The sequence below is a fragment of the Leptodactylus fuscus genome, chromosome 2, assembly GCF_031893055.1.
Source record: "Leptodactylus fuscus isolate aLepFus1 chromosome 2, aLepFus1.hap2, whole genome shotgun sequence".
NCBI classification, from domain to species: domain Eukaryota; kingdom Metazoa; phylum Chordata; class Amphibia; order Anura; family Leptodactylidae; genus Leptodactylus; species Leptodactylus fuscus.
In genome coordinates, this window is record NC_134266.1 from 40,067,991 (window position 1) to 40,093,055 (window position 25,065).

Consider the following 25,065-nt stretch of genomic DNA (forward strand, 5'->3'; position numbering starts at 1 on the left):
GTTATAAAAAAAGAAAACCAAACAAAAAAAAAACGGATTGGATGCTGTCCATCTGGGATTTTTTTTTTTTTTTATTTGGATGGAAGAAAAGGCCTGAGAGCTCAACGTGTTTCACGGCCCAAAAGAGTGAATTCCAGAAGGAAATGCGTCAAACGTACAACTGTAGATGGTTTTCACACCATTTTTATGGGGAGCCAAACGCAGATGTGAAGTCAGCCTATTTAATTTACAAACAACACACTGATATAAGACCCTGTGTTATTCACATATGAAGAGATTAGATATATATCCTATCATACTAATATTATAAATGTTTCACGCAAAAGCAGCTGAACAGATTTGGATGAAATTTGGCACATAGATAGCTTGTAACCTCGAAAGGCTGCTTTTTATCCCAATAAATGGCACGGCTTCACAACCGTTATGAATTTATGTTCATATACTATATTACACTGCTCTTCCCAGCAGCACTATCAGCTAATTGGAGTTTGCTGATGAAGCCGGGTCTGTTATCTCTCTATGTAAACACACAGATAATACTGAGTCCATTCTGTACAAGCATTTGCATATTATCTGATCTGCTCCAGTGCTGAGACATTGAGATGGGAAAAGACCTTTAATATAAATTGTCAGTTTCCCCAATTTTAAACATGCCGGGAAAGAGAAAATCTAATTTGTCACAAAATTCTAAAACAACGAGAGCTATGAAGGTAGCTAGAAGTCAACAGACTCTCCTGAAGTGGAGCTCAGGAGAATTGAGCAAGCTAGGCACCAAGCGGCTCTTCAACACCAACAACATGTTCATTATATGGCGTCCCAGCCAGTTGCTGAGATGCCAGAATAATCACAGGCACAGTGCGAGGAACAAGTTCAGTGGCAGGCCAGCTTGACAGCTGCCAAAATCCCGGAGCGGGCAGATCATCGACAGTCATTATAAGGTGTTGATGCTCTGCCTGCTACGGCGTTTCAGCAGCTCTCAAGCTGTCCTGCTGCTGAACTTGTGCCTGGTGCCAGCTGCTGAGATGCTGCTACAATCACAGGCACGAGGAACAAAATCAGCAGCAGGACAGCTTGAGAACTGCTGAAACGCTGCAGCAGGCGGATCATCGACGGCAGCCATTTGCTGAATATAGGCGGATCATCAATGCCAACATGCAGACGAAGTTGTGAGCAGAAGCTATATATATGTATACAATATATATATATATATATATATATATATATATATATATATATATATATATATATATATATATATATATGCACACACACACACACTCTGGCCAAGCGAGATAATGATGATGCGGACATTCCAGGAAATGTAGACATTATCTATTGCACATGATAGAAAAAATAAAACAAAAAACATCACTCAATCTGAACACAAGCTGTCACTCATATTTACAGACAATCCTTGGAACGAAAACATCAGCAAAAATGGTTTTCACGCCGCCCGTTCATGTTTCACTGCATAAAAAAATGCCGCTTTGCAAAATAACCCAAAAATCAAAGAGGTTGACTGTGGCTTGTACCTTCTATAACATGCATAGCTCTGCCCTTACAGACATAACTGTCTGCACACTGCTGCAATGGCTGAGCTATCACAAGGTTTGTGACACACACAAAAAAACGTCAATACGGTTTTAGAATTTGCTGATGACAATTAGCATAGACTATAATGTAATAATATAATAATATTCATGTTTTCTTACCTTTTTACAATCATTTTCAATGTTTTGTGCGATCCCTTGACCAGGCAGATTGCTTCCTGGCGGTAACCCGAGAGCGGTATATCATTTATATTCACAATTTCATCTCCAGCCATTAGTATCTCGCCAGCTTTGCTCCCTTCTTCAACCTGTAACAAGAAATGACATGCAATGTAATATTTACATCAGACTGACCAATATAATAGATCACAAGCCAAACCGTACAGTGCAGAAGTATACATCCGTCATCACCAGGGCCCAATCCACCACCACATCCTTCTGCAATAAATACAAAGTTCTTGTATACATCTCCGGCTCATAGAGTGATCAATATCCCAAATACACAGGAGCATTCAGAGCCGAGCTGTACCCGAGTATACTATGAAGGGAAAATCCTTCAAGCACTACAGCTATATATACAGCTATATATACAGCTATATAAAACGCATTCTTACGTACTCATACAGACAAGTCACAAATAAATACACACCAGTCACATAAAGAAGATATAAAGTCATGGCTGCCCTGCAGTAGTTAAAGCTACCGTAATAGTTATTATAAGTGATGGTTGTGTCTCTATATTCACACATGGCTATAACATGTCAAATATGACAAGTCCAATGAATGATCGGGTAAAAGTAGGACAGGGTCAAGTTTACAACCGGAACAGTTTTGTGAATTAAAAAGAAACAAATAAAAACAAAACCTAAAACCTTCTCCAGTTGACCCACATTTATTGTAATGTGGTGTTAAAAAGGGGCTTCACTCCATATCACTTTCTAATAGACAGGGGTCCAACCAGTAGGGCCCTCACCAATTTTCAGAATGAAGGAACTTATCATTTTAATTATTATGTGTATAAGGGGATTGGAAGATGTTCTTTGTTCTCACGAGAGATAAGCTTCTTATTCGGCAGCATCTTACTTCCCCTTTCCCCGCTGATGCATATGTATGAAGGGCCCGAGAGAATGGCCATTAGCCAATTGGTCTGAGCTGTGTGGCCACCCATTGGTTAACCATACTCAGATTAGGTATCAGCCAGTCGCCATCACTTCACATACTTTCAATAGAGAGATAGGAGATAAGCTGCTCCCATGAGAACAAAAGGGTGAGGAATCTAGACCTTCAACTACCCTATGACTCTTTTCCATGGATGAGACAAAATTAGGACCACCCTTACACATAAGATTGCACCACATTCAGTAAGTTGTGGACCACTGTGCTACCAAACCATTAAAGGACACAGCCCAGTATTTACCCTTTAACCCTTGTACAGGGATCTAGACCTCATTGGACAGAGACTGCCATGTCACTACCCCATGAGGTGGTCCGAGGATTAGTATCAGCTGGCCCAATAGGCAGAGAGTCAATGCTGCAGAGCACAAGGGATCTGGCTATTGGAAGGTGATCAGGATCAGGCCAAGGTCAGACATGGGTAATAGACAGAATAAGAACAGCAAACATGTAGGTAGTCAGGAACAAGCCAAGATCAAACCATGGGTCAGGTATCAAGAATGTCGTACAGTATGCAAAGAACCCTGCGGATTACATGCCAAGCAGAGAGCAAAAAAGGTGACACACCGAGCACTTTGAGTGCAGTATTTAGACCATAGATTACGCATAGGGTTGAGCGAAAAGATCGGATTCCGATCCCAATCATTTCCAGCGGGATCAAGGTCGGCGGTTATTTCCCACAATGCTTGGCTACTGGCCAATCATTGTTAGCTTTTCTCACCCACAATGATTGGCCAGTAGCCAAGCATTGTGGGAAATAACCGCCAACCTTGATCCCGTGGGAAAAGATTGGAATCCTATCTTTTTGCTCAACCATAATTATGGAATAATGTAAAAAAACAGTATGGTAACCAGTTGGCCTCTCACCTGATGGGGTTGTGAGCAGTCACAACCCCCTGTATAGCCTATGAGTAGGAAAACCAGGTGGGAGGGCAGCGGATCCACTGGTGCACCAGAAAACCAGCGAGACAGTGGGTAGAGGACAAGAACCAAAGGTTTGTGGTAGAAGAGGATCCGTGCTCGCTGGCAATGGGACAAGACATAAACCAGAATACCCAAAGTGGATTCTTTATTGGAATTAGTAGAACAGCATGACGCGTTTCGGGCCAAGCTGAGCCCTTTCTCAAGTGCAAATAAACAGGTAACGTCGGGTCAATCCAGGAGGAATTGGAATGACTGGTGGGCACAATAGAGTTTTAAGAGACAATGTGCGCACCCTATGGGCACCAGAGGAGGATGCTAGATGGGTCATTCCGTGTCAAGTGAACCAATGATTTTTCCCTCTATATTTTTAATTCTTTTGAGATTTTGTTATTTGGTAATAGTGTGTCAGAGAATGCAAAATGTGAAGAAAAAAAAATTCTAGAAATTTTTTTGGATTTTTCATTGATTTTCAAAGTTCAGAAAAAGTGCGAATTTCTGTGTTGCCTGCCTTTACATTTCTCCTCATAACTTAGGCTAGAAAAAAGATAGAGAAACAAAATAAACGCCATTCTACTCAGAACTATACAGGCTTTAACCAAATATGTCACAAGAGTATCTTTGTTAATATTTTACCCATGTGAACGCAAACGCAAATTTTTAAAACGCATTTCCGAATAAAACGTTTTATTTAAAAATTTTGAAAAAATGCACATGGGCCTGCTATGCTCCGAGGCACATCTGTACCAAAATTCAAGTTGGGATCGCGATGGGATAATATTTTAAAATATAACTATTACAGTGTCATTCTGAAAATCTTGAATTCAGATCTGTTCAGCCTGTGGTCTAAAAGTGTGGGGTCTATATGTGAGATATGTACAGAGAATGATCCACCTCACAAAATGTTAATGTTAACTAGTGTCAGACTAGCAGTATACAGGTAATAATGTAATATGACACTAGAGTGGGACCATCTCTCTCAGAGGTGTGTTTCTGGTAGGACACTTATTGTAGTTCACCTCAGATAACCACAAGAAGGGAGGTTCCAATCTTCATGTTTGATGCATGTCCCTTATTATTAAAGGTAGAGTAGAGTAATTAATACAGAAGTCATGTTGTTATATTCTCATATTGCATTGCTCAGTATATGTTGATGCAGTCACTGATGTAAGGAATGACTGAGGACTTGATGCTAATGTACAATTACTAGGTAGGATGGAAGGACACTTATTGTAGTGCACCTCAGATAACAAGAAGGGAGGTCCTAATCTCCATGTTTGATGCATGTCCCTTATTATTACAGATGAATGTTAATAAAGAATATACCCCCCCCCCAACCACACCAGTGTCAACTCATTAGGTGTGCAACATATAATTACCAAATAATCCATGATTTTTAGATATCCCTGTATTATTTTATTATGTTGATGATAAAAGACCAGTAGTTTAAAAATGTCCCATTAATTGTTTGATTAGTTCATATTTTATAGAATGAGGATTTATCTACTGGACTATTTTTCTTAATAAATTACATGTTTAGTGATATAATAAAAACAATTGTTACATGTAGAAATAGGTGTTATAAATATTGGTTCTTGTACTCTTGTTAACATATAATTAGGATGAGACTATTTAGAAAATCGCACTTGAGGATATGAGCAGCTTTTTTCTTTCGGTTTGTTCAATGCATTCAGGTTGAAAATGCTGGACAAGTTGTGTTCTGATGATAAGATGTATTTGTTCTGGCACTTACAACATTTGTTTTTTATGTTTTTTTTATTGTTGCATATAAATGTTGAATTCAGCAAGTTGTAATTTGAAAAGAAAAAAGGAAGAAGCTCACACAAACATAAAATCAGATGATTCAAGGCTTAAAAAAAAAATTGATCCCAATTTGGTCCCAAGTTGAAAACCTGTACAAATATAACCAAGAACAGAAGTAACACAAATGCATTTTTTCACAATTTTAAAACATACGTTTTTTTCACAATTGCGCATCAAAATTTTGAATTTGATTTCTCCAAAACAAAATATAAAGAAACATCATCTTGTGACATATCAAATGAAAGCCTGTATCGCTCTGAGAAAAATGATGCCTCTCCCACTTATTTATCTTAATTCTAGCCCAAGATATGTTAAAAAATGTAAAGCCATACCAGGCCAAAATTCACACTTTTTCAAAACTTTAGAAGTCTATAAAAAATTAACTGATGAAGAAAAAAATTCGAAACTTTTTATTTGTAATTAACTTAAGTTGTACTTCATAAAAAATAAAAATAAAAAAAATCCAAAGACGTCAGGTAAAAAAAATATTCCTATTTGGATCACTTGATATGGAATGACCCAGATGGGGAAAAGCAGAGCAGGAGCAAGCCAATGAGGTTAGCTGGTGGACACTGCTGCTGGGAGGAACAGGACATCGGTGGCAATACACCGCCAGCATTACAGATGGTCAGCCAGTTCTGCTAAATCCTTAAGGTTCAGTCAACATTTGCCTAATGTTTACCAATACCTTTAGTTTTTATAAGTTTATAAGCGATACCAAAAAGGATTAAAATAATAAGACCTGTAATAATAAAAATGCAAAAAAATCTTTAAATAATTCAAGGGCATTGCTGATAAAAAAAAATAGTATACAAGTCCTATAGAAAACTCCTTGATATTGTGGAATTACAAAAACTGCCTCTGGCAAATGATGTAAAATAAAATCCCGCCTGCCCTATAAAAAACTAGTTGTATTCTGTATTAGCCGTCGAGGCAAATTCCATTCTGAACCCGTGATTACAAAGCAGGATACGTGCAAACCGAACATGAGCAAGCTTGTCAGCAGAAGCTTTGACCCACATGTGTATCAGCAAAAATCGCTCCTGTAGGCCAGTGACTTATTAACTATAAAATATGCTGCATAATGGGGGGTCACGGCGGCCGCGGAGGCTTTCTAAACATTAATCAGATGTTAACGAGTACTTATTTTCTTAGAAGCGTCTATAAAGAATTCTAACATTTTACGACAGCGGTTCTAACCCATTATTTATCTGGCAGCCGCTTTTATATACAATGTAAATATAATCGCACAAATCTAGGCGACTCCCATCAACAAGGAAGCTTGCACAATCCACTACGCACATGTTCTGCTCGGTTACTGGCACATAGGAAGCAAATACTCCAAGGGCAAACATGGGAAGGGTGGTGACACCTTGAAAACGGTTCTGATTCTTAATATGCACATTATATATTAATAAATGCTGCAAGCAAAGCTGACAATGTACCGTAACTGTGCTCCAAACTTAGTGTGTGCAGTTATATGACGTCTTAGGTGACCACAAAAGCAACAGTGAGTACACATACTAACACATAATGTTCACCGGTAATAAATATAAGTAATACAATCTATCTAATGCACCTAATTCAAAGTTACTGCATAACAAATCAGTACCCAGAATATGATATTACAGGGCCACTTGGGTCAGATATAAAGAGGGTAGCATTCATAGACCGAGTGACATGTCTGGAATCAAGAGCTCTATCTATCCATCCTACTGTGCGTTAAAGTTTGGGGTTTGGCTAACACTTCGTCCCAGATTTTGCTTAAAATTGTCAGAAACCTGGCCGATCACATTATAGTCTACGGAGTCGGCGGATTTCCACATGTAACCAGTTTTTAGGCGGAAAGGGTTTCTGTTTTTTAGGTCCTTAAATAGACCTGAAGGTGTGAAACCCGAACGTTAGTGTGAACCTAGCATTCAAGGGGGTTTTCCTATCTCCTTGTTTCAGCAGTTTGCCTGCAACGTTTGATTGAACAGTGTCAATCAAAGTGTCAGTTTGCTGAACGACACTAGGAAGAATCACAATACTTATGCAGATCAGATAATATGCAGATGTTTGTAGAGAAAGGACTCAGTGTTATCTGTGTGTTTACATAGAGAGATAAACTGGGCTTTACCAGCAAACTGCAATTAGCTGAACTGATTGTCCTACTGGCTAGAGTAGTAAGTGACATCACTTATCCTATCTCACAGGTCCGTGGTTATGGTAACACTAAGTAAACAATGTGAGGAATAATTTCACATAGCAGGCAAACAAAGCAGCATTTCTAAAGCAATATGTTTAAGAAATGTCTTCAATTTACATAAGCTACTAGAATAGATAGGATCCTTGAGATGGGACAACCCCTTTAACTCTTATACCCATGACTCCTGTGCTTATAAGAGCATACCCAAAACCTACCTTAAATATTGGATACAAAGGGTTAGGTATGATAGGGCCCCATCAGCATAGGATATCTGGCCAATCCTGCCAAAATCAGCGGGTTCAGATGGCGTTTCTGCTATGTCTCTTATGAATCTCTAAGATGAAATACTACCTTACCTGACTGTGGAGCCAGGAATTACAAGATGAAGAGAGCAACGTGCATTCTTTATTTAGATTTTTTTTGCTCTAAAATAGAAAACTAATCATTGTAGTCTTTACTAATATCAATTTGCTAATACCATGGCATTACAGCTTATAGTTCATTACTGACATTTTCACATGTGGTCTTGTTGCCATGTCCCTTCCAAGAATGTTCACGTATCAGCTGATGGCTTAGGGCTAGTTCACACGTGGGCAAAGGGGAGTTTTTTGACAGCGGATTTCGCTTCAAAATCAGTTAGCTAGCTTTTTTTCCGCTAGCTTTTTTTTTCTGCTAGTTATTTTTCAGCTAGCAGAAAAAAGAAGCGACATGACCTTTCTTCAGGCGTTTTCCGCCTGAAGAAAGCAATAGAAGTGAATGGGAGGCAAAAACCACGTGGTTTTTTTCCGCACGGTTTTTGGCAAAAATAAGCGACGCGGTTTTTGGCAAAAAACACGTGGAAAAAAACCGCTAGCGGTTTTTTCAGCCCATTCACTTTATGGGAGGGGAAAACAGCCTGGCTTTTTTTGGAAGCGGTTTTTACAAAAAAAAAGCTCCAAAAAAAGCTTGGCAATGTAAAAAAAAAGCTTCCTAATTAGGAAGCGTTTTTTTTTTCAGGACCAAAATAAGCCAGGAGGTTTTTACGTGTGAACTAGCCCTTAGAATCTACTAAAGTCCACAAACCTTGGGTTGAAGGTTCTTTTTGGTACAGTTAACCTAAGAGAGAGTCCGGCCTGATTGTTTAGTTATGCCAAGTCCGCTATCAATGTCACTGTTGCAGATGTTCTGATGGCTGGTTGCCAGAAACTTGGCTTAAAAACCCATTTTTGGGACAGGAGCCAGTCTTCTCTGCCCTATCAGAGCTCTTCATGGTCACGTCGTTCTGTTTTATTTATTTTATTAATTAATTTTCTCCTCTCAATACCTCTTTTTATTCTGTAACTTCAGTTCTAAATAAACTTCTTTTATCCACAGTTTGATGAATTTCTTCTGAAGAATAAAAATGGTTACAGACCCACTCGATAAAGATTTAGGTCTTAGCCTTGAAGTACTGAATGAGTGATGGCACTCACTTGCCACGAGCATTGTTCAGCCTCCTAATTTTTTTTTTCCTATGTAGATTGTGAGCCCCATAGAGGGATCACAATGTACATTTATTTTCCTATCAGTATGTCTTTGGAGTATGGGAGGAAATCCACGCAAACACGGGGAGAATATACAAACCCCTTGCAGATGTTGTTCCTGGCGGGATTGGAACCCAGGACTCCAGCCTCCGAATTTTGACCCGGCTGCCTATGCGATCAGTAGACTGACCAGTCGATTCACACAACAGCCAGAGATCTTTTACTTTTTTTTTGCCAGAGTGGGGCTTTAACAAAGGATTGGGGTAAATTAAAAAAAAAAAAAAAAAGGAAATTAGGAGATACTCAGGTTACCCATCCCTGTTACCCTCTGGTCTCTACAGAAAACGGCTGTATTGCCAAACACTGGCCGCAACGGTGACATACCAACTGGTGGTGAAGAAGGGGTCAGGAAGTAAAAGACGAGTAGAGATCCATTACATGCCAGAATGGTAACATTGGGGTCAATAAGGAGAATATCACTTAATTATGAATTTTAACCCATTCTGCCCCTTCGTTTCCAGGAGAATAAGTGAAACACCAACATGTTTTATACTGACTGACAACACAAAACGTGGAGCTTTTATAACCTGTTGGGTTGCGTTTTTATCATGGAAATCCAGACTCTCTTCCCTTGTTCTGAAGAAATGAACAAATTGTATGTTGTAAATACAATAAGAAAGGTAAACTGGAAACAATGTAACAGACGCTACTTTCAGGGGCTATTACTTGTAGTTTCACAGTCTTATCTGTAGGTTAATATATAGTTTCAAGACTACAAGGCTCATGGGGACTGTAAACTGGAGAATTAGGGAAGCCGAAAACACCCAGTATTTGTACATATGTTAATGTGAACATAAATGGAGTTGCGGGAAACTAATCTGTGTGTACTTTATCATGCGGTTACCTTAGCAAATTTACAGACGAGCCTTGAGTATCCAGACACAAATTTACATAAAGGGAACAGGACTCATTTACATTCAGTGTCTATAGCATTCTGTAGGAGTACAGCAAAGGAAACTCACTGCAAAGTAAACCCAAGACAAAGGGAACAAGAAATAAAAAGTTTCCCCTAGATGACGAACACTAACCAAACATGTAAATAACAGGAACAATATGGAAAAACTAAGCTAGTACTGTATGTATGGATAAATTCATGACCGCGCCACCAAGCTCAGGGTGCTCTCAGCCTGAACAACGTTAGGCAGATCCTCAAACACCAATGTATTCCAAAAAAAGTTGTCCATACACAACAGATTAACCTCAGAGGTGTAACTAGAGGCTCATGGATGTCAGTGACATATACTGTATGTAATGGGGCCCCCACTTACCATGCCCTATGTAGAATACTGATGTCTTCTTATGATGTAGAGAGTCCTTTGGACACCCTGCGGCTCCAGGGATGGTAGCGATGGCTACCTGTGCACCCACTATAACTACATTTGGACCTGCTGGATATGGTAAGCTGTTGTATGGGGGAGACCCGAATATACCAGTTATATAAGATGATGTCAGAAGAAAGAAGGTTCAAGCATGGCTAAGTTTCTGTTCTCAATGAGAAAAGTCACTGCCAGATGTATCAGCATCCGTTTGTTCCTCACTGATCGCTCAAATATGAGTTTGGCCGAGTTGAGGCCAATAGATGTATGGCAGCCATGCTGGCTCTCACTTCTCAGACCAAGCACACACATTGTTTGTCAAGCCAAGCTATCACTATTTTGAACATATCCCTAAAAAAACAGTTACCACATGACAATCCGGCAAACCTCACACACGGTAACAAGGGAGCCTACGAACGATGTAACGCTGCGCTCATTCTGATCATAAAAACACGTTCAGAATGTGCGCGTAAAAAGCAGTGCCCATTGACTTGAATGGGAGCCGGCATACATGCACATACATTGAAAGCAAAGGCAAAAAAAGCCTCCCATTGTTTTCAATGAGGAACGCACGTATGCCGGCTCCCATTCAAGTCAATGGAAGCTGCTTTTTACGTGCTCATTCTGTGTTTTTACGATCAGAATGAGCGCAGCATTACATCGTGTGAAAGCTCCCTAATGCTCCTAAAGTTGCGCCTGTGAAGTATTCCACACATTGTACTGTGTCAAGTATGGTGACTACATTTCCATGAACCCTCTAGACAATACCAGAGTCAGCAAATCAGCCTGGATTCATTTCAAATTTTCGGGGTGTACGTGGAACTTTTGGGGATTGCTACCACACTATGGGGATTTGATTTTCTTCAAACCTCAGAACATAATAAGTTTTGGCCCAGTTATACTCGTCTTTCTTCACCTCTCCTAGACATCCCCCTGGTAGCCAATGTCACCTAGACAAGGTCATATTAAAGTGTCATGACATCAGTGTGCCCCATATGACCACTGAGATACAATCACAGGCCTCAGTTGTGACCCAGAGGCTCAAGACATCACCCATAAGGCCTCAAAAGGTGGCAAGACGACCCTATGGTAGTGCCGAATGCTGGAAGGATTCCCAGAGATGAGGGAAGGAGAGGATAGCTACTTTTTAATTTTCTACACCTATGCTGGGTCTGAAGAGACCCCAGACTATAAAGGGCTAGTTCACACAGGGCTAGGGACGGCGTACTGTAATTTGGTCCTGATTTTGACATCCGACAGTCGCAGCTTCCCACACCAGAGTAGGCCCAAATGAATGGGCCTAGTCCGGAGGGTGCTGTCGCGAGGCGGTTCCTTAAAAAAGTGCAGTTCGCTTCTTTTTTCCGTGAGCGGAAACAAACTGCTCACGGAAAAAAGGACGCTAGTGGTCTACATAGACCTCTAATGTGAGGGGGTAGATTTTGAGGTGGATTCAGCGTCAAAATCCGCCCCCTCTTGCCCGTGTGAACGAGCCCTAATAGTTTAACTTCTGGTATGTGACAAACCTATTTGATCCAAAATTAATTGAGCCACCTGAAACCGAAATAAATCTTCAGAGCTCACCCATCCCGAGTTTTTATGTATAATACTACCAATATGTAATCTATAAAGGACGCTCACTAAAGTGTAACATCTATATTAGATTTTGTTCTCTTTCCAGGAACGTCTACATCAGCCAATATTTCTGGAGTAAAAACTACAATAAATGTAAAAAGTTGACCCACATCAAGACGGCTTTTCTAGGATAAGTTCCAATGACTGAAATGTGGGCGTCTGGCGTGAATGCACAGGGTATATTTGTTCACTTTTTGTAGGCCCATAAATCAGTCCTAGTGAGGAAATGATGAGAGTCTTCGCTTATAACTGTACTCTTTATACCTCGCATTTTATTCATCACATTTTGCTTCCAGGAATCCTACCATTCCTACTCACTCTGGGGAAAAAAAAATGTAACATGTCGGGACACTACAGACCCACCCTTACAGGTCATAGGTGTGTCAGCGAAACTTCCTCATAGCTTGAGAAACTGCATACCTAGATTTCTATAGGGAACTAAAATCAAAGTATTGGAAAGATGTATGGAGTTCTTTTTTATACTAAATATTAGTATTTATTTCGAGACTTCTGTATGTTATTCCAATACATGAGGACTGTACAGATCTACCAAAAAACAGGAGTGGACCTCTTTACAAGGTTGATTTGTTTCCTTATGAGCCTATGGCTGGACATAACCTACATACATAGTCCAGTCATATTAATGTGACCACCGCCTACTTTTGATGTCAACGTTAAATAACCAATCGCAGAAGGCACGTGTCATCAGCCATCTGGGTGCACTCATCATTGTGGAAAGCACGATGGATCAACACAAGTATGCATCTATCCGTGCGGACCATGTTCACCCCTACACGCGAATTGTTTTTCCTCAGGATGATGGCATCTACCAGCAGGACAATGCGATAAAGCTCGCAGTGTACGTGCGCGGTTCGAGAAGCACCAGGATGAGTTTACCGTACTCCCTTGGCCAGCAAATTCCCCAAACTTGAACCCAATCGAGAATCTGTGGGACCACCTCGATCGGGTTGTTCGCGCCATGGATGCTCAACCGGGTAACCTAGCACAGCTGGCCACGGCACTGGAGTCGGCATGGCTCAACATCCCAGTGACATCATCACAACATGCCCTCTCTTCCTGCATGTCTCGCAGCGGTCCGCTCTGCCAAAGGGGGTTATTCTGGACATTAATGTGACTGGACTGTGTATTACATAGCTGTCAGTTTGCCCATAGCTAGAACATCAAATCCTCCCCATAGACTTGCATGCTTGGCCAAGTGTGTATGTGTTCTCTGAAGACTGTCACACATCTACGGCAGTAAATTATCTTCCTCAAAAACGACTGATGTGTTAGAGCAAACATTGCCCGGCGTTTCTATGGACAGTCAGGACAATCCTATACAAGAGATGGCTGCGGTATATGTACATATATCATATGTATCATATATTGTACATGGCCACCTAGCGTCTACAAAGTAAACTCAGCCAAGCCCAGTGTTGCTTTGCCATAGATATAGACTGTCTACCAATATATTTTACACGTAAGAATGTGCAGTAAGTTCAGTGAAATGTTACTTTGCTATAAACTGTAACCTATAAACTATATAAGCTATGATATCACTTAAATGGAATTATTCCTGGAAAGTATTAAACATATGTACATTATCCAAAGTCAGGCATCCTACAAAGAAGTGATCTCATCATAGACGAATATACATAACTGAGCACTATGAACCTAAGCAAATGTGCAGAATATAAATGAAGCGGCAACAGACATGCACTACTGCTGTAACACAAAGTCACAACTCAATACTCAACTCGGTACCCCCCCCCCCCCAGACCCCATTGATCAGAACCATCTCTGATCCTAGTTTGCAGTACAAACCCCTTACACAGGTTCTCCACAACTATTATATTAATTGCTGTGGCCTCTTCACTACCTACCGAGCCCAGCACTGTGCGTAGCATGGTGGCTGTGTTTGGTATTGCAGCTCAGTCCCATTCATTTGCATGGAAGTGAGCTACAGCATGACTATGTAACCAATGGATGTCACTTCACTAGCCTGAGAAGAGGAAATTGTCTCAATATCGCAGTCCCGAATAACCCCTCATTGTGTAAGAAAACATTACCCAATCTTCTAATATATTTGTATTGTTTGTTACACTGTATCACTGCAGGCAAATCTCTTGCACAATATTACACCATTACTCACCTATGACCAAGAAACTTACTACATTGTATTTCTCCTGCACTTTTTAAAGTAAACTTTGGGAAAGCTGCCTTGGCTAACAGTGATATCCTTCTTCCATGGGCATCCGTGTGGAAAAAAGAAAAGTATACTGCACACTTCTTTACCAGATACCTTTGCATAAAACAGCACAACCACATGCAATATTCTATACAGTTGTGTCCCATACAAAGTAACCCCTGACGGATACTGCCGAACTATGGCTAACTGAACTAATCGATATAATGGTGTCCTATAGGAAAGATTCATGTATTTTACCCATTCTATAAAGGGAGTCTGTCAGTACACCTAATCCAACACCCTGTAGAGGTGATTCTACGGATATGCCTCTGTTATTCAGCTTTAGAGCCCCATTTTCATGTAAATGTTGGTTTATTCATATGCAGATGAGGGGAAAGTGTATTCCTTGCTTGCTTGGGTAAAACACTTACCCCCCTTATTTGCAGATTCCCTTTACAGGTGTATTCCCACCTCACACATTTATGGTATATTCCCAGGATCTGCCATAAGTGAGCAATAGATGAGGTTTCATTTATGGAACCAACATCTCGATCACATCTCGATCACAGGGGTCATCTGATCGCCATCTCGATCACAGGGGTCATCTGATCGCCATCTTGCAACCACTGTGAGTGAAGAGATGGCCATGCTTGTGTAGCACTCCCCAATTATGTTTCTGGGAGTTCACAAAAGCAAACAGCCTCTGCTATTTCAGGAACTCCGCAGAGTATCCCCCATCATAAAGATGTGGATCCCTTGGAAATTTCATAAAGATGTTAATGGGAATACCCTGTATGAGAAATGCAGCGTGAAAAGCATCTAAAAGGCCTATTACATGTTCCAATTATTGTGCCACGTGTTCTAAACAAGCATCATATGAATGAGCTTTCCCAATTGACCTGAGCAAGATTGTCAGCACCATATCGCCCTGTGTATACAGGGATACGCTACCAGCGATCAATTAAACGATTTTAAGGAAAAACGATCATAGAAGTGATTGATCCTTCTCCATATACTTTGCATTGATCTCTATAAACTCACACCAATCTATAGGTTGCAGAGGACCAAGGAACTATCTGTGGGATGGTAGCAGGGGACTTTGAGCCAGTACTACACAGTTTTGTGTCATTTTTCCAGGACAGAAGCCTAAGAAAACGGTAGTCGTGAATATGCCAAATGCGCAATGCAAACACTGCATCAACAGAGCCTTAGTTTAACCCATGTCCAACTTACTTTAATTTTTTTTTTTTTTTGCTTTTAACCTTTGTTAACGTGGTCATATTTCATGGTTTTGGGTTCATTGTATTAAACTTCCTCCAGCTCTACACAAAAAGTTACAAATATACCGTAATCTCTCGTTTTATTTTTTGCCAAGAATTTATCTGACAAAGTGTCATTTATTATTCTTTTCCTCCAATGTGATACAAGGCAAATGAATAATGGTTACGTGAAACTTCCTGCCCAATACTGTATATAACAGGCACGCATACACATATATACAATATATTAAAGTTTACATTGTAATAATAATAACTTAAAGGGGCTCTATCAGCAAAATTATGCTGTATGAGCCCCACATATGCGTGAATGGCCTTTAAAAAGACTATTCAGGCACCGGTAATCTTATTTTAAACCCCGCTCCCGTTTTAAAATAAAACTATAAAAACATATATGTAAATCATACCTTAGTGTGCACGTTGGGCGGTCGTGCATGATCAGACGTCATCTTTTGGCACGCCTTCTTCTTCTTTTGACGACGCCCTCCGGTCCTTGTTCTTCCCCGGCTTCATCGTCGTCTTCTTCCAGCGGTTAAAATCTAATTGGATCAAATCCAGCGCATGCGCACTGCCATTGAGAAAAATAGCGCCGGAGTGTGCGCTGTAGCTCCGGAGGGAGCGCTACTGTGCACACGCCGGATTTGAAACAATCGGATTTGAAACACCGGAAGACGACGACGATGAAGCTGGGGAAGAACCAGGACTGGAGGGTGTCGCCGAAAGAAGGCAAGAAGGTGTGCCAGTAGACTATGTCAGATCGTGCACGATCGCCCCTCGTGCATGCAAAGGTATGATTTACATATAGGTTTTTATAGTTTTATTTTAAAACGGGACGGGGGTTTAAAATAAGATTAGCGGTGCCTAAATAGTCTTTTTAAAGGCTATTCACGCATATGTGGGGCTCATACAGCAAAATTTTGCTGATAGAGCCCCTTTAACTATTTATATAGCGCCAACATATTCCACAGCACTTAATTCAAGATTACTCCATTTACAAGCTGGAGTTTTCCATTTGTGACTTTGCAGGATTGCAGGGAATTTTTTTTAGTTGCTCATACACCTTAGCTATAGCTCCAAAGGGTACAATTTTAAAAGGGATCCTATCATTTGATACCCTTTTTTTCTGACTAACACATAGGAATAGCCATAAGAAAGACTATTCTTCTCCTACCGTTAGATGTCTTCTCCATGCCGCCGTTCGGTAGAAATCACGGTTTTCTTCAGTATGCAAATGAGTTCTCGCGCAGCACTGGGGGCGGTCCCCAGCGCTCAAACAGCACTGGGTGCGTCCACAATGCTGTGAGAGAACTCTCCAGCGCCTCCTCTATCTTCTTCTGGAACACCCTCTCCCTGCGTCTTCTTCCATCCTGGGTTTCAATCTTGTAGGCATGCGCAGTCGGCTCTGCAATCAGGCCTCATGCAGAGCCGACTGCACATGCCCGCGGTCAAATAAAATGGCCGCTTACACAGTAAGCTGTGTAAGCGGTCATTTTCTTGTGGCTGCTTACACAGTAAGCTGGTGTAAGCGGCCATTTTTTTCTAGCCGTGGGCATGAGCAGTTGGCTCTGCCCGAGGCCCGATGGCAGTGTCGACTGCGCATGCCTAGAAGATTGAAACCCAGGATGGAAGAAGACAAAGGGAGAGGGCGTTCCAGAAGAAGATAGAGGAGGCGCTGGAGAGTTCTCTCACAGCATTGTGGACGCACCCAGTGCTGTTTGAGCGCTGGGGACCACCCCCAGTGCTGCGCGAGTACTCATTTGCATACTGAAAAAAAACCCGATTTCTACCGAACGGCGGTGCGGAGAAGACATCTAACGGTAGGAGAAGAATAGCCTTACTTAAGGCTATTCTTACATGTTAGTCACAAAAAAAAAGGGTATCCAATGATAGGATCCCTTTAAGTAAAGGTTTGTACATTGAGCATATGCTATATAAAGAGAGCCTGTCTCCAGAACCCAGCATACCACCCCACAGATAGATAAGTTAATGTCACCTCTATCAAACAACAACAGTCTTTGCCATCAGTCCCCTTGTGGATCGGTGTCTCCGTTGCCAAGATATTTTCTCAATATACAAATGACCTCTTCGGAGCAATGAGGACGCAGCTTTTGCTCCAGACATGGTCTTTTTGCTCCAAAAGAGCGCAGTTGCACATTGATAAAAACGGCAATATCTTGGTAACGGAGACAGCGATTCACAAGGGGAAATGCCATTTGATTCAGGTGATCCTAACCTACCTATGTACAAAGCCAAGTTCTATTCATGTACATTCAAAGGTGAACCTTTCATGTCAAACAAATGCCATAATCCCACTTTTTGTGTGTTCCCAGTAGGATATCGCACTATTCTGCAGTCCACGTTTTAGTTTGGTTCTCGCAGAACCGGCATGGTTGTACTCAAGACAGGTTTATTTCTTTTGGAGGGTTACAGATTTATTCTTCCTCTGGAATGTTAAGATTTGTCATCCTGTTTATTTTAACTCTGTCAAAACTGCAAACTATGCGGATCTACGGACTTCATTATGATCTGTGGTCCACATGGAGGATGAGGAGGGCCGGTCACTGGCCTGCTCCCCTGGATGTAGGACTAAAACAAAAATATCCGCACATAAGAAGCACCATCGGTGTCATCCATTAACATGTATGCAGCAAGATGGAGAATTACCGTATGCAATTGGATATACCAAGTGTTTAACCCCTTTCCACTACAGCCATTTTTTATTATTTTTTTTAATGATTTTATTCTCCACCTTTTGGAAGGTGGGAAAAAAAAAATCTAATAAAATTCAAACTTTGGGGTTAAAAAAAAGTCTCCAAAAATTGTGGCTCAGTCATTTTCTTTTTCCTGATACAGCGTTCACAGTAAGGGAAAAATATTTTTATATGGGGCAACACGGTGGCTCAGTGGATAGCACTGTAGCCTTGCAGCGCTGGAGTCCTGGGTTTCGAATCGCGCCAGGAACAATATCTGCAAGGAGTTTGTATGTTCTCCCTGTGTTTGTGTGGATTTCCTCCCATTCTACAAAGACATACTAATAGGAAGAAGAAAAAAAAGTACACTGTGATCCCTGTATGGGGCTCACAATCTACACAAAATTTTTTTTATATATATATTTGTAGTTTGGGCATTTTAGGTCACTGGCATACCTAATGCATATGTGTTTATTTTTTTCTATAGACCATCAAGTTATTTACATTTTTTAATGGGATCCCTGTGGTTTCCGAATGAAAAATGTGGAAAGAAAAGGAGTGCTTGCAGGACTTCTCTCCGCATTTTTCATGCGGAAAGGGGAACAGAATGGCCCAAATGCAGATGTGAACTGGGACTTAGTGAATGTGATCTAATCTGCAGTACACAGAGAACAGAGCGGGCTGCTTCATGTTCTATCCTCTGCATATGAACTTTTCATCAGTGCTACCTGTCTCACTCCTTTCTTTCAGTATCAGTATCCCTGCGCTATGCTGAGGAGGTCCAAAAGACCGAAACAGCGCTGTCCATAGCTGGGAATCTGTTCCTTTTGGAATAGAAATACTAATTTGGCAATTAAATCCGCATCATGTCAGTAAGCTTATTAACTGAGTCATGCATGATGTTAAGGAGGCTGCCCTCTAGAGGGCGGCATACAGAGTGCACTGTTCTCCTAATTACATCCTGGAGAATAGATTTGCATATTTTTTACTCCTTTCTTTCTGACTGCAGGCTAGCATGCTACAAGTTATACTCCATATACGTTATATTCTCTCTCGATCCCAATCTCTCTAGGAACAAAATTGCAAGATATGGACCAATCTATCATGTTATGCTAGGTTTACTTTAGCGCTGCCTTTCCATTGTTCAGGTACCGTAATAGGTAACGTAGACCGCTACAACAGCGCTAACACACAGAACCCGATGGACCCCATTGACTATAAAGGGATTCAATGGGCATCTGACAGTTTTAAATTGAAAGTAGCAGAGGAAAAAAAAAAAAGTCCTCCATGCAGTAATTTTTCCTCCTCTGAATTTCGGTGGAATCTGCAACAGAGTCTCCAACTGAGACTCTCTTCACATAGCCTTATCACAGTTATGAATGCCTGCCAAAGTTTTCTTTTCTTTGGTCACATTTAGTGGTTTTAATTGTAAAAAAAATGAATAAAATGTAAAAAACAAAAAAACTAAACAAAAAACCCAAATGCACTGGCCAAGGAAGGAACAGCCATTTGGGGACAGAAAATACCAGGGGTCCCTGAAACTTGATACAACATGACAACTTAAAAGGAAACAAGCGTATGCGAGGCGACCCCTGAACATAAACAACATCACATGAAACACATTGTTGCAAAGTATCAAAGAGCAAATGCATGAAATTTTAATGGGTTCCATGTGTTTGTATGAAGACAGAATGCATAATACTTTGCAAACATAATATCCTGAATCTGTATACATGTAGAGCAGTATGCTGTATACATCTAGTCTTTTTAACTCTAGCAAAAAGTTCCAGAATATTTATTAAAATTTCCAAAATAGTACAAAACCAAAAATGCTAAAAACTTCACCGAATACAGTATCTATACAGAAATATACATCACTAATATGTTTACTGTCTCTGCCATGCACCCATTTTCACCAGTGCTCATCGCACATCGGAACTTAATCTTTTTTTTACAAGAGATTCTGGTGGTGGGAGATTACCATCAACATTGTTTAGATGTGTTCACACTACTGCCACTGTTTGCCCGGAGTTTTCCCTCGTAAACCCCGGGGAAACTGGACAGGGGACGGCTTGCCGGCGGTCAGCTTTAAAACTCATTAATTGGAATGGGTCTCTAAAGGTGACCGCCGGTATCCGTATGCGGCTTCTCTGGCTGGAAACCTTTTTTTTGCATGGACACAAAGTCCTACATGCAGGACTTTGTGTCTGTGCAAAAAAAAAAAAAACTGTTTCCCAGGCGGAGACGCTGCATACGGATACTGGCGGTCACCTATAAGTTCACACGGAGATTTTTGGTCAGGATTTTGAGGCCGTATCCGCCTCAAAATCCTGACCAAAAAGACGGCTCCCATTGAAATCAATGGGAGACGCTCAGGTCTTTCTTCCGGGAGCAAGGTGCTCATTCCTCAGGTGGACTCACCTCGCGATTCAACCTGAAGACACTCCCTCCTCCGGACTAGGCCCAATCATTGGGCCTAATCCGCAGCGGAGTGCGCAGCTGGATGCCGATGCAGTGCACTGGCTTTCAGTTGCAGCTACCCGGTTTTTGGTCCGGAACCTATGTTGATGCAAGGAATTGTAAGATGTATCAATCTATGTCATGACAATGCACGGAAAAGGTAACGCATTCCCCATCTTAGACCAAGTCCACACAGTGTGAATACGCTGCAGTATTTGCCATCAGTAATGTGTTCATCTGCAAGCTTCTGTGACAAACACTATGAGAAGTCAGGCGGCTCACCTGCTGCTTTCTCTCTGTGGCTTCCAACTTTTTCCTTGCAAAGGCCGAAATCCGTGGGAAAATCCGCAGCACTAACTGAAATGCTGCAGGTTTGTAGTGTTTGTCACTATGTAGTCACTACATGTGGATGCTACGATCACCCGCTGTGTGGCCCACTCTTAGGCCAAGTCCCTACTATGCAGAGAAGCTGCTATTTTGTTGATGCAGATTTTGCTTTTTTTTTTTTTTTCCCCAGGAGTGGTTTTGAAGTGCTTTGATTATATTCAAAATATATTATACTATATTTTACACACCTTTTCAAGCCACTCTTGACTGTGGCAGGAAAAAAGAAAATCACAAGAAAAATCTGCAACAAAAAGCAGTTCTGCAAGGGGACCTTCACCTTAAAGGGATTTTCTGATAATTTATCCTCAAGCTAGGTCATTGATATGTGACCAGTGGGGTCTGATACCTGAACCCTGCACATTTCAGCTGTATAGTGGAGTTTCCAAAGGAATTGCTGTGACGCTCCTACTACTTAAAAACAGGAGGTGCTGCACATGCTCCCTGTTCAGTGCACCAACTCCTACTGCCTAGAGGCTGCCGGAACAGAAAATCTGTGAGAGTTCCGACTGTTGGACACCCACAGATCACATATTGATGACCTGTCCTATGGATAGGTCATCAATATGAACACTCCATTTGGGTCCAGAAAAACCCCTTGAAGATTAAAATTTCAGCAGGGTCTATACAAAAATGTTCTCATGTCACCAATTCTATCTATATCTATTTATCCATCTATTTAACTCTATCTATCCATCTCTATACACACAGTTTATTTGTGTCTGTCCCTGTGTAACACTTGTAGGGCTAGGTTATGTATTAGTAACGGCAAGTAACCAGAGTTTCTTAACATGCTACATAGACATTTGTCCGCTATATGTTAATGAAGAAAAGTCTTCAGTGACTAAAATATCTTATTAGTTGTGATCCGCTTCACTGAGCAAACTGCAAAGCACACCAAAATGCCATTCCTCAGCGTGCAGGTTTACAATCCCCCATGACACACGAGGTTACAGGATCAATAGCCCCATACTGAGCTATTTAATTATGTACTGAATCCCTGGAAAGACACAACACACTTAATGCGCTCTCCTTCTCAGTAAACTTGTTTTTTTGGACCAAGGTAAAGCCGTCCTCCCTAAAATACTTCACATACCCAGAATATTTAGAATAAAATGTTCTTTCCAGTTGTTTGTATGTTTTCACTTTGCAGATTAAGTATTTCTACCAGATACAGAATTACTTTTTGCAATGCTTTCCATTTGAAGTCTGTTGCAACAAGGTGAAGGATTAATCCGACCCTTGTGTTCCTCCAAAAATAAGACAGGGCCTCATATTTTTTAAGGGCTAGGACTTATTTCGGGGTAGGTCTTAATTTTGTCCATGAACAATGATCACATATTTGATCACTTTTTATTCCAATTTTTATCAGCGGCCAAAAAGCGATAAAACGACAGTTCGGGACTTTAGATTTTTTCCCCTATATGTTAGGTTTAGGATACCATACACATTAGGAGAAGGGATGTGACAACTACCATTATAGTTAGAGTCTAGAGCAGAGTCCCCCAGTCACTGCCATCTAAGGGTCTCTTCCAGCGTTGTGCTGAAGCCGCTGATTGGCCTCTGGTTACGTGACCGCTGAGACCAATCAGCGAAGGGCCTGAATGTCACTTCCTGTGAGATCGCGGGTCCTCTTCCTGAGGCCGCTGATTGGCCCCAATAGTCACGTGACCACGGAGGCTGATCAGCCGCTTCAGCACAATGTCCGAAGAGACCCAGGAGAGCAAACAAACTTGAGGAAGGTCCCAGTGTGGACCGATACATGGTGTACTGCTTTTTCCAATAAAAGGACATTTTCCATCCATACAAGTTGCTGACAGACCGGATTGGTTTTTCTATTGCAAACCATTTTCCCAGCACTGTTCATTCCTCTCACAATGGCTCTAGTTCTCATGTAAACCATCAGTTGCATCATGTGTTTGTCATGCAGCCGCAGCAATTGCTCCCAAGCCTTTATATAATGAGATTCCAATAGAGTCTGTGTAGGCTACAAACCTCATAAATTACCTGTAACGTAGCAACCTGTCACATGAAACCTGCATGGAGCGCATCACCTGCCCGGCTATACACAGGCTCTGCAAGCGATATGTGCTCTGCAGGAACAACAAAGTCCTGACATTGCTACAGGCATATTCAGACATGGCAGATTTCTTAGCAAACAGGTCTCTAATTAAAAGGCAATTCCATTCATCTGAATAGGGTTATTTTGGCTTTCTGCAAACCCTACTCTGAACAAAAAGGACAGAAATTTTAGCCACAAACCTGTCACATGACAATAGAGGATACGTAAAAGGGTAAATGAGTTAAAAGTGGAGACCGCTATCTCCAGAGCCAATGTCCTCTGACCTCCATCTGGCTGGCCACCGCATCCAGGGTGGGAAAGAATGAAGAATGGATGTGGAACCCACATCTAGTAGACATACATGGTATATACTATGGACCTGCCATAAAGGTCTAACGTGGGACTTCACCCAACATTGGAAGGTCAGTAGTCAGGATATCAAATAAAACCATCCTGCTCATCCATATACACTCAGTGGCCAAAAGTCATGGGGAGGTACCGGATGCATCGCTAATAGTGGGTCGCCCCTTTGTGAGTCCTAACAACTGCAACAAGATGACGAGGCATGGACTCCACGAGGTGTTGGAAGAGTTCTGGAGGGCTACTGATCCACAGTCTGCACTGCAGTCCACAATTGGTCCTGTGTAGTTGGCACTGGGTCCATGGAGTGGACACTGGTATCCACAGCATCCCATAAATGCTCTATGGGGTTGAGGTTGGGCAAGCGGGCAGGCCAATCGAGGGTCGTGAGGTCACTGGTGTGTTCATTAAGCCAATCTCGTACAACCAACGAGCGGTGACATGTTGCATTGTCTTGTTGGTACACAGCATCATCAGGGAACTCCAACACCAGAAAGGGGTGCAGATCATCTGTCATAAGTTACATGTATCAAGCAAGGGTCATTAATCCCTGCACCCAGACAATGGGGCCCAATTGCGACCATGTAAACACAGCACAGACCATGACGGAGCCACCTCCCGCCTGGGCACATTCTAGTTGGCATGCAGGATCTATGGCTTCATGTTGCATTCACCACACACTCACATGCCCATCGGCTTTGTACAACTGGAACAGTGATTCATCAGACCATGCCACATGCCGCCACTGTTCCAAGGTCCACTGACGATTGTCGCGGCCCCATGCCAGTCTTCGAGCTCTATGTTGTGGCGTCAGCAAAGGGACACGAGTTGGGCGTCGATTGTTGGAGCATATGCAGTGCAGTTCTCAGCATACAGTCCTGGTGGAAATAGGGTCTTGGCGCCCCACATTCAAATCGGACACACAGTAGACTGTTGAGTCCCATACGACTCTGTGGAGGTGACGTGATGTTCGTTCATCAAACATTCGTGGTCGACCAGTGCGCCAGTTTACGCGGCTGTTGACGTTGTCTTTGCGATATTGCAGGTCCACCCGAGACACTGTTGACCTCAGAAACCCAAATTCCCAGGTAATCTCCAAAATGCTATGCCCCATGTGACGTAACTCGCAACGTGCTGCCATGTTCACTAGACAGCTGTGTGTCACTAGACAGACTGCTCAGATATCCTGACAACACTAGCGCCATAGGCCGCATCACGTCACACTGTTTGAGCGTCATATCTGACACAACCGGCACTGGGACACGCTTTCCCGTAACTTTTGGCCACTGAGTTGTAAATATACAATAAAAAAATTCTATATAGATAAAGCGTCCATCTGCATTCACTAATATTAAAAAACCAGCAAAGTGCCATTAGTGAAGAGGTCACCGCTGAGGCCTGTGATTGACTGCAGTGGTCACCAGGCCTATGAACTGACCGGACCTGCTGGAGGACAAGGGAAATCCAAAGTTTTTTTT

General features: G+C 41.7%; 1 protein-coding gene across 2 annotated transcripts in view; it reads right to left on the reverse strand.

Annotated features, from left to right (window-relative positions):
* The window catches only part of SHROOM2 (shroom family member 2), a 144,271-nt gene that overhangs the window by 88,779 nt on the left and 30,427 nt on the right, over positions 1-25,065 (reverse strand). For both annotated transcript variants that reach the window (XM_075263646.1, XM_075263645.1), the window contains exon 2: positions 1,713-1,858. In XM_075263646.1, the coding sequence (XP_075119747.1) occupies positions 1,713-1,858 (146 nt within the window). The remainder of the gene's footprint in view (positions 1-1,712; positions 1,859-25,065) is intronic.